The sequence below is a fragment of the Cebus imitator genome, unplaced genomic scaffold (assembly GCF_001604975.1).
Source record: "Cebus imitator isolate Cc_AM_T3 unplaced genomic scaffold, Cebus_imitator-1.0 Scaffold34, whole genome shotgun sequence".
Taxonomy (NCBI): domain Eukaryota; kingdom Metazoa; phylum Chordata; class Mammalia; order Primates; family Cebidae; genus Cebus; species Cebus imitator.
Window position 1 is genome coordinate 8672139 of NW_016107349.1, and position 9968 is coordinate 8682106.

The 9968-nt window shown below is 36.1% G+C and overlaps 1 protein-coding gene across 2 annotated transcripts in view; it reads left to right on the top strand.

Moving 5' to 3' along the window:
- TTC8 (tetratricopeptide repeat domain 8) overlaps positions 1-6055 on the top strand; it is a 54660-nt gene extending 48605 nt beyond the window's left edge. For both annotated transcript variants that reach the window (XM_017524639.2, XM_037737113.1), the window contains 3 exons: positions 422-544; positions 3093-3176; positions 5354-6055. In XM_017524639.2, coding sequence (XP_017380128.1) covers positions 422-544; positions 3093-3176; positions 5354-5470 — 324 coding nt within the window. In that variant the 3' untranslated portion in view covers positions 5471-6055. The remainder of the gene's footprint in view (positions 1-421; positions 545-3092; positions 3177-5353) is intronic.
- The last annotated feature ends 3913 nt before the right edge of the window (positions 6056-9968 follow it).

Sequence of the window (9968 nt, forward strand, 5' to 3'; positions counted from 1 at the left end):
AAAAAAAATTTAAAAACTAGCTGGGTATGGTAGTGCACACCTGTAGTCCCAGCTACTCTGAGGGCTGAGGCAAGAAGATCACTTGGGCCAAGGAGGTCAAGGCTGCAGTGAGCTGTGATCGTAGTACTGCACTCCAGCCTGGGTGATAAAGTGTGAGACCCTGTCTCAAAACAAAGTTAGTTTGAAGAAATCTTCAGGAATTATCCTAAATTCATGTTTGGTTATAGTCTTATGGGGCAATTTAGAAGTTTCTAGGACTATGGCTCATTTTATATTCTCAGGTTAAATCTACTTACATAGGATTCACATTGACATATGGTACTTGATGCCTTTTGTCTGGTAGCAGAAGAGATACCATGAGGAAAGAAGGGAGGAGGAAGTAAATGGACCCATGGGTGTGAATATGGGCTTTCTTTTGCAGGGAATAGGAGATACGAATTTGGCCCATCAGTGCTTCAGGCTGGCTCTGGTGAACAACAACCACCACGCCGAGGCCTACAACAACCTGGCTGTGCTGGAGATGCGGAAGGGCCACGTTGAACAGGTCAGTGAACTGGCAGTGGCACACTGGGCAGTCTACTTTCTTCAGAGCAAAGCTGTCATGTATGGAAGTGTTATACTGTATGTTATTTTTAAATGGGCTCTAGAATCTGACAGGTGTGGATTTGAATTCCAGCTCTGTTGCGTATTAGCTGTGTGACGTTGGGACAAGTTACTTAACCATTCTGAGTCCAAAATAGAATGTTTGATTTTATTATGACAAATCTGCACCTCCCCAGTCTTCCCTATCTTAGTGGACTGTTCCAGCAGTCACCATCCCCTGTCCACTACATAGCTGCTCAGGCCGGAATCCTTGGAGCCACCCCGAAACCTTTCTTTTTTTATTGCTTCCCCCTGCCATACCTGCACCCACATCATATTCAGCAAGCCCTGTCATTCTGACCTTAAAGTCCCATTACAATCTGGGCCTGGTCACCTTTCTCCATTCCCATGACCCTCTTCAAACTGCTCTTATCTCTTGCATGGGCTGCTATGAGAGCCTCCTCCTGGTCTTTTTGTTTCCACTTACATCAGCAAGTAAGTACACTCTGTGATACACTCTTCTCAGAACAACCTGAGAGATTTGTTTAAAACCAAGACTGTTTAATAGTACTTTGCTTAAAATCCTCTAGTGCGTTCTCCTTCAACTTGGAATAAAATCTGGACTTGAAACCGTGACTATGGCCTGTGAGGCACTGTGTGACCTCGCCTCTGGCTCCCTCTCAGACCACGCCTTTTGCCACTCCTTTCCCACTGGCTTGCAGACATATTACTCTGCCTTGCTGCTCTGTAGACAGACAGTGCTCCGTCTTCCTTTAGGGCCTTTGGAGTGTTCTTCCTTCAGATCTTGCAATGACAATTTTCTTTTTGTCATTCAGGTCTTAGATTAAATGTCAGCTCCTTAGAAAGGTCATCTCCCCCATCAGTCTGAAAAAGCCCTTGGGTGCTATCACATCTCTTACTTTTTATCTTCACAGTATTTACCACTTTATCAGATATTTTCATATTTATGTGTAGGATGTAGAATGTCAGCTGCATGAAAAGAGGGACTATCTGTCATGTAACCGTTCTATTCTCAGCATCAGAAACTGTGCCAGCCACGTGGTGAACACTCAGTCAATATTTGTGGAATGAATGGACAACACATAAATTAGAGTGTAACAGTAGTGACCTGAGGTATTTTTTCTGAGGATTAGATCATGCACTTGGCACAGTAGAAGCATGGAGCACATGGTAGATGCTTAATAAATTGTATTTTTAAAATAATATATGTAAAACAAAAGGTTTAATATACTAAATATGTTCATATATTAGTGGTAATCAAGGGCAAATATTATTACGTTCTACACTTTGGAGATAAAGAAACGGAGGCTTGAGGAGGGTAAGTAACTTTACCAAAGGTCACAGGCATGGGAAACAGCATACCAGGACATTAGCCTGGTGTTCTAAGCACAGTGATAAACTTTTAACAACAACAAGGAAAGAAAGATCATTGCATGTTACCTTTATTGCATAAATTCTCTCAAGGTAAATAAGATAGATTTTTAGTTTACAGACTAAAAATGAACACTTGTTTTGTCAGGAACTTTGTGTATATTCATATGATGAAACAAGTGATTTTTGTGACTTTTCTCTGTTCCCATGTTGGGGATTTTCTTTTCCTCCTTATTGTAGTTTCTATAGCATGCAGTTGACTTGAAATGTTTTGGTGAAAGATTTCATAATATAAGCTCCATTTTATTATTAAAAATTCTGTCATTCTATATGAACTGATACCATTTTGTTTTCCATTGAAAAGGTATACAAACTTGTCTTCAGGGTCGTAGATAGAAGTTTAAGATTTAGCTACAAGTTGAGGGGTTGTTAGCAGCTTGTAATGCCGAATTCATGGTATTAATGATTGCATAAGCATCTCATGCTGCTCAGTGGTCTCTGCATTTTATGATCCTATGATCACAAAAAATAATGTGAATGTTCTATTTTGAGTATCTGAGAGAAAGAAAACATGTCATATTCAATTGCTGTTTCACTAACAAAACTGATCAGCACTGTATTAAATACTTGCTCACTGTCATCCAGCACAGAATTTTGGGCTTCGAAATTTACAGTGTTTTTTTTTTGGTTGTTGTTACGTTAAAGAACAGGTAATTAGAGCCTGCTTAATCAATCAACAGCAGTAAAAACTAGATTAAGAAGAAAGTTGTAGTATTGAGAAGATTGTATTTCAAATTGTATGTCATATTGAAGTATAAACTCTGTGAGAACATTGGTTCCCAGATAACTTTAAGTGTACTCTGAATTTTCAATTCTCTTATTTACTCTGTCTTGTGAAGCATTTATTATTAACATAATTTTGGTAAGGTATCAATAGTTAATTGTATTTCAGTAAGTCATTGTATTTCAAGAGGAATGTTGTCTGTATTTATAACAGGCTCATGTTTATTAAAGTCCTGCCATAGATAAATAATTCTTTTACCAAAAAAAAAAAAATCGCAAAGATAGTGCTGATATATGTTTACATGCCTTTGGTTTTTCTTTATTTTTATACACAGGCAAGGGCACTATTACAAACTGCGTCATCTTTATCACCCCATATTTATGAACCGCATTTTAATTTTGCAACAATCTCTGATAAGGTATTCTCTTTCTTTATTAATTTATCACCTGATCTGTTCTTTTTCTTTCTTGGTTTTAAAAAAAGTACAAATAAATAAGGAAATTCTAACCTCATCTTCCTGAAGGAAATGGCTTTTTAAAACTCTTAATTACTATATATATATATATATATATATATCTTTACTTCAAGGAACAGTTTTTAAAACTTTTAATTTTGGCTAAACACCATTCTAGATTATATAATTATTTTATGTTTTGAAATATGGCATTTAGTCATTGAGGAAGTACTCATTTAATAACTCCTTGCCTGGGAAGTATTTAGTTATTGGCTTTTACAGCAACAAAGTCCTGTGTATTATTTGTAGATCATATTGCCACCAAGTTTCTGGCACAATTACTGCACAGTTAGGGATATTCTAATGTTAAAGCTATCTTAGCTGTGAAGAACATGGAGGAAATAAAACTTAATACTGTGTTGCAAGTCAGTTAATATCCAAAAGCTAAAAGGAACCACATGCCATTTTTAACAATAAGAAAACAAGCAAAAGACGTCTAATAACTAGCGTGTACTTGGAAGGTGAGTCTGTTCTGAGAATAAGGAAATGGCTAAAAATATTTGTGATGTAGAGTCTTGATAGACCACAAGATATTTTAAAAGATGGTTTTTTTCATAACATAAATATGAAGTCATCTACACTGTCATTTCTGTATTGAAAATAACATAAGCTGTCGTTTCTAAGTTGTAATTATTGGGCACCTGTAGGTACCAGCCACTGTTCCAGGTGCTTTATATACATTCTCTAATTCTCCCAACTACCCCGCCTTCATCACTCATTTTTTCATGACTGATGTTCTGTTTACTGAGCCTCTGAGATATACCAGGCCCTGTTTTTGGCACATAGGATGTGATGATGAATACAACAAACAAAATCTTCTACCTCATGCAGCTTAGTTTCTAATGGAGCCCAAGGCTTATAGATGTTAAAAGACTTCTGTGTCCTATGGCAGTAGCGGGTTTCAGATTCACACCGAGCTCCCAGTGACATCCAGATTCCTACTGCACCGTGCTACTGCTTAGTTAGTCAAACCTCCCAGAAGGCTGGGTTACCTTCAGGAATAGCATCACCTTTTAGTAATATATAACTCAAATGGGACATCTTCTTTAAGCAAAAGGCTACACTTCCATAAGAGAAAATAGTATATTAAAAAGAAGTGCTATGATTTTAAAAAGGAAACTTAATTTCTGTTTTAATACATATATATTGTTACCAAAAATCTACCAGAGTTGATCTAGATTTTGTGTATATACAGCAAAAAGCTCTTCCTTTCTGGAATGTATTCATGAATCAAAATATACTCAGATTGTAATTAATGATAAGTTATTGTATATTTTAAAATAGCTACAAGATTTGGAATGTTCCCAACACAAAGAAATGATCAATGTTTGAGGTGACGGATACCCCAGTTACCCTGATTTGATCATTATACCTTGTATGCTTGTATCAAAGTATCACATGTACCTCATAAATAAAAGTTATGTATCAATGGAAATGATACATTCAGACAGTATTATGTTTTTCTTTGGGAATTAATACAAAGTTCATTGAAAATCAGAGACACCCTTTATAAACTTTTAAAACCAGGTATTTTCCCAACATTATTGTGCCAGCACCACTTAAAACCTCTCAAAGCATGTTATCATGCCTTAAATAGAGTCATTTTTGCTTACATTTTCTGTCTAAAAGGTAATAACTCTAATCAGAATATATTTTTTGTGATACCATACAGATAGTTTTCCCTAAGTTTTCTGAGCTAGCTAGAGCTGGCTGTTTCATCATGCAAATGTCATTCATTTTACGTTTATAATCAGTGACAGGAAAAGAAGACATAGGTTTCTAAATCCATTACCAGACAGCTGTAATTTATTTATATAATTGGTTATTTTATCTTTCTCACATACTTTTCAAAATTTAATTATAATCTAGAATTCTAAAATTATGCTACTTTTAGCATAATTAAGCAATTTACCTTTAAGAACCCTTTCAGTTGTGATGTTAGTTGTGGGCTTGTTAAAAAAAAAAAAAAAAAACCCTTTGAATTTCTATAGAATGCAGATAGTATGTCTTATTTTCTTTTTTACTTCCTTACTCATTTTTTCTTATCTCATTCTATGGTCTTATTCTGGTATTTTTTGCAGATTGGGGATCTGCAGAGAAGCTATGTTGCTGCGCAGAAGTCTGAAGCAGCATTTCCAGAGCATGTGGACACACAACATTTAATTAAACAATTAAGGCAGCATTTTGCTATGCTCTGATTGTTCCTTAGACCACATATGTTCTTATGAAGAGGCATTATGCGAGGGGAAAAAAGAACTATGTATGTCTATGTATGTATATAGTTTTATATGTATATTTTACAAACCTGTCTTTGATATTAGTGAATGTGACACATAAGGAAGTTGAAACCAGAATGTATGATGAAAATTTTATAGAAATAGTAACTTTGTAAAATAATATTATAAAGTACAAGATTTAACCCTTTCCAAGTTGATCATCAAACTTGCTCCCACATTATACAGTAGATGTTTCTTTATAATGTTTATAAAACATTTTGGTGAATTTCCTCATTTTTTTATAAATGTACACTTTTTAAGTCCTTAAGCTATTAGCTATCATGTAGCTTAAGAAGTCTAAAACCTGCCATTAAAACTGCACCTTTAAGACAGGTGTGGTAAGCATGTGCCTATAGTCCCAGTTGGTTGGGAGGTGGAGGTGGGAGAATTATAAACAGAGACTTTACTTAAGACTTTTAAAATGTATTTAAAACTATTTTTATTAAATACTTTTAGATTACCTGTTAAGCTTTAAAATAAATCTGTGTGTAAAACACCATCATTTCATTATATTTCATGAGTTTTTATTTTAGCCATTGCTGATGAAACAGGTTTTTCAGAAGTCCAGTAATTTTATGTATTGTCATTATTTTAATTTTATTTCAACTGATGTACCACTAATTCTGTTTTTTCCTAAAAAGTGACTTATGGGATGTCACATTATTAAAATAAGAATTTCCAGATTAGAAATAGAGTCATAGGCCAGGAATTCCACTTCTGGTTAGCCACAGCAAGGAAGTCAGCGATATTCCAGTACCATGCATGGTATTGCAAAGTCTTAGAAAGGCTCTTGAACTTTTCTCTGCCTCATTTAGTGGAACTGTCATTAAAGTGTTCACACGAGGAAATGTGTTATGGGACAGGAGCACTCAAACTCATACTTTGGACTTTGGGATCTTCATGTTATTTTTCATTTTTTTAACATCATGAAACTATTTGATAGATACTTATATTCTGTTCAGATTTGTATAAATGGTATGCTTAGCTGACAGAACAAAAAAAAATTGAATTCAAGGAATAATAGCTTGTTTGAGGCTAGAATTCATTACAGACAAGAAAGCAAGGCCCTGTGTCACACAGCTAGTTGCGGGGATAGCCATAGCTGGAGCCCAGGGTCTTGTTCCCGCACCTTAGCCTTGAACCTTTCTTGGTTCTCTGTGATGTATTAGTGCTTGTTTTTCCCTTGAGAGTTTCCTCGGATACTATCAAATTTCCTAATGTGGGTGGTAGTCAATATTCAGATTCAAATTGTGTAATAATGAATGATTTTCTTAGATAATTTAAAATGACAGCTAATAAGAATGGCTGAACATTTACTGAAGATACTGAATATGCCCACTTTGCTAAGCACTTTATGGGAATGAATTCATTTCATTCCTACCATAGTCCTATGCAAGCTGTAATTATTCCCATTTTACTTATGAGACTACTGAGATGTAGAAAAAAGCTTATTGAACTAGTAGTAAGTGCCAAAGATTCAAGTTTAGGCAGTGTGGCCCCTTAACTATGTGCACTTAATCACTATGTTAAATCACCTCTCTAAAATGAACATTGAAAATTGAATAATAAGGGAACATTAACACAGAAAAAAATAAATGATTCCATTTTCCTAAGGTGAAATGGAGGGATTTTGTCTTGAATTTATGTGAATTCAGTGTGAGCACCAAGGCAAAGAATGAGTCATAGTGGCTCAGGGCAGAATGATGACATAACACCGTGGATGACTGTATCAGAAGCGACATTCAGGATGTCTTTGTAACAAGATGTCTTATGGACTGTGTAACTTCTGGCTTCTGTGCCAACATTTCTGTAGAAAAAACAGAAAGAATGTTAATAATTGTTTTCCAATTTTCCATTGTGGCTAAAAAGATGTTCAATCCATAGATACAAATTGTTCAACCAAAATTCACATCATTGAGCTTACTTCCAACTGATTAAAATGAGATCTGGTAAGAAGGCTTCCTCTACTGAAGCATTAAAGAGGTTAGAAGTTCTTCCTTCTTCACAAATGTGTCATGGCTGAGCCAGTCCCCGTACTGATAACTCTTCCATTACATTTCTGAATGCTTTCTCCCAGGCTCAGATTATCCATCTGGATACAATTTATGGCCTACAGATAAGAAAATTAATAAAGGTAACATGTCACTACACTATTATATTATTATTATTGAGATAGCATCTTGCTCTGTCACCCAGACTGAAGTGCAGTGGTGTGATCTTGGCTCACTGGAACCTCTGCCTCTCAGGTTCAAGTGATTTTCATGCCTCAACATCCCAAGTAGCTGGGATTACAGGCATGTACCACCACACTCGGCTAATTTTTGTATTTTTAGTAGAGATGGGGTTTCACCATGTTGCTCAGGCTGGTCTTGAACTCCTTATCTCAAGTGGTCTACCTGCCACGGCCTCCCAAAGTGCTGGGATTACAGGTGTGAGCCACCTGACCCAGCATCACTACACTTTTAAAGTAGTTTCCACAACCAACTCTTTACTACAATGAGGGATATCTGCCAGGGTCTTTCAGCTGGGATTGAGTTTAAGCATTCAGAAAACAAATATTTTAGAATGACTGGCAGGACTAAACCTTGGAAAATAATGAACCCGGAAACCAAGTGTAGGAAAAAAAGCCATCACCAAATAGTTTTGTATTCTAGGGAACAGAGAAATTGGAATGTTCCATGGATATGTTCCTTCTAGAGTTCCAAAATGGTCATCTAGGCTCTGATTTGAAGGAGAAAAATTTATTTAGCAATTTGAAAATAGCTGCAGTTTCGTATCTGTCTATATAGATAGCATTAGTTCTATTTTTAGATAAATAAAAACAACATTTTTGAGAGAGACTATCATTTCACTTCTTTGATGTCAAAGCCAATTCCTGAAATGAAAGAATAGACATGTTGTTACAATCCTTGGGAACTATGTTTCTTGCAATGTGATCCTTTTCTTGACCTGAATCTAATTCTGACTATTAAGGAGAAATTAATTGTTAAAATGAAAACAATGGGAACTCTTGGTGAAAGCAACCAAGTTATCCTACAGAAGAGGCTAGACCTACATAGATTTTAGGAAGAATTTTTTTTCTTTTTAAAGACACTCTTCCAATATTTGAAACTCAAGTTTTTATGGACTCCAGCACCTTGCAACTGTCAGTGCTCCCAACCCCACCCCTCTTCTGATCTAATAGCTTTCATTTATTTCACTCTACTGAATTATTTCTTTTAAAAAATCGTATTTCCTTTAAGCCTACCTTCCTTTTTTAAACAAATAATATAATTGTTTATTAAAATAAAGAAAAGCAAATAACATGAAAAGGAAACTCACAAATTAAAATGGTTAATAAACATATGTAACAAAAAATCTCTGATAACTGAAAATAAAATTAATTCAAGAAAAATATACTTTTTTTTTTTTTTTTTTTTTTTTTTTTGAGATGGAGTCTCTGTCACCAGGCTGCAGTGCGGTGGCACAATCTGGGCTCACTGCAACCTTCACCTCCTGGGTTCAAGCGATTCTTCTGCCTCAGCCTCCTGGGTACCTGGGACTACAGGTGTGTGACACCACATCCAGCTAATTTTTCTATTTTTAATAAAGATAGGCTTTCACTATGTTGGCCAGGATGGCCTTGATCTCTTGACCTTGTGATCCGCCTGACTCAGCCTCCCAAAGTGCTGGGATTACAGGCATGAGTCACCATGCCCAGCCCAAGAAAAAGATACATTTTAAACCTCTTAAGAGAGCAAAGATTTAAAATGTTTGTTACATATGAGGTAAAGGTACCGTCAAAACTGGCTGATAGGCATATATATTGTTAGAATCTTGAGGATGGTGTGGCAAATTTTATTAAATTTCTTCCATTTCTTTTGTGTTTTTTTCTTCTACTTTTATGTTCCAGGGTACATGTGCAGGATGTGCAGCTTTGCTGTACAGATCAACCCATCACCTAGGTATTGAGCCCTGTATCCATTAGCTCTTCTTCCTGATGCTCTCCCTCCCTCCACACTCCCCACAACAGGCCCCAGTGTGTGTTGTTCCCCACCATGTGTCCATGTATTCTCATTGTTCATCTCCCACTTGTAAGTGAGAACATGTGGTGTTTGGTTTTCTGTTCTGTATTAGTTTGCTGAGGATAATGGCTTCCAGCTCCATTCATGTCTCTGCAAAAGACATGATCTCTTTCCATTTCATGGCTGCAGAGTATAGTGTATATGTGCTACATCTTCTTTATCCAGTCTATCATTGATAAAATCTGCCCCCTTTTCTAGTACCACTGTATTTCCTTTGTCAAAGGTCTTGAAAGCTAGGTGACATTTGTTACCTACTTCCTCCATCATTCATTCATTTCTTAATGCTCTTTAATCTGGAGTCTATTTCCACTACACTACTGAAACTGCCTTCACTGGAGGGGGTGATCCAAGATGGC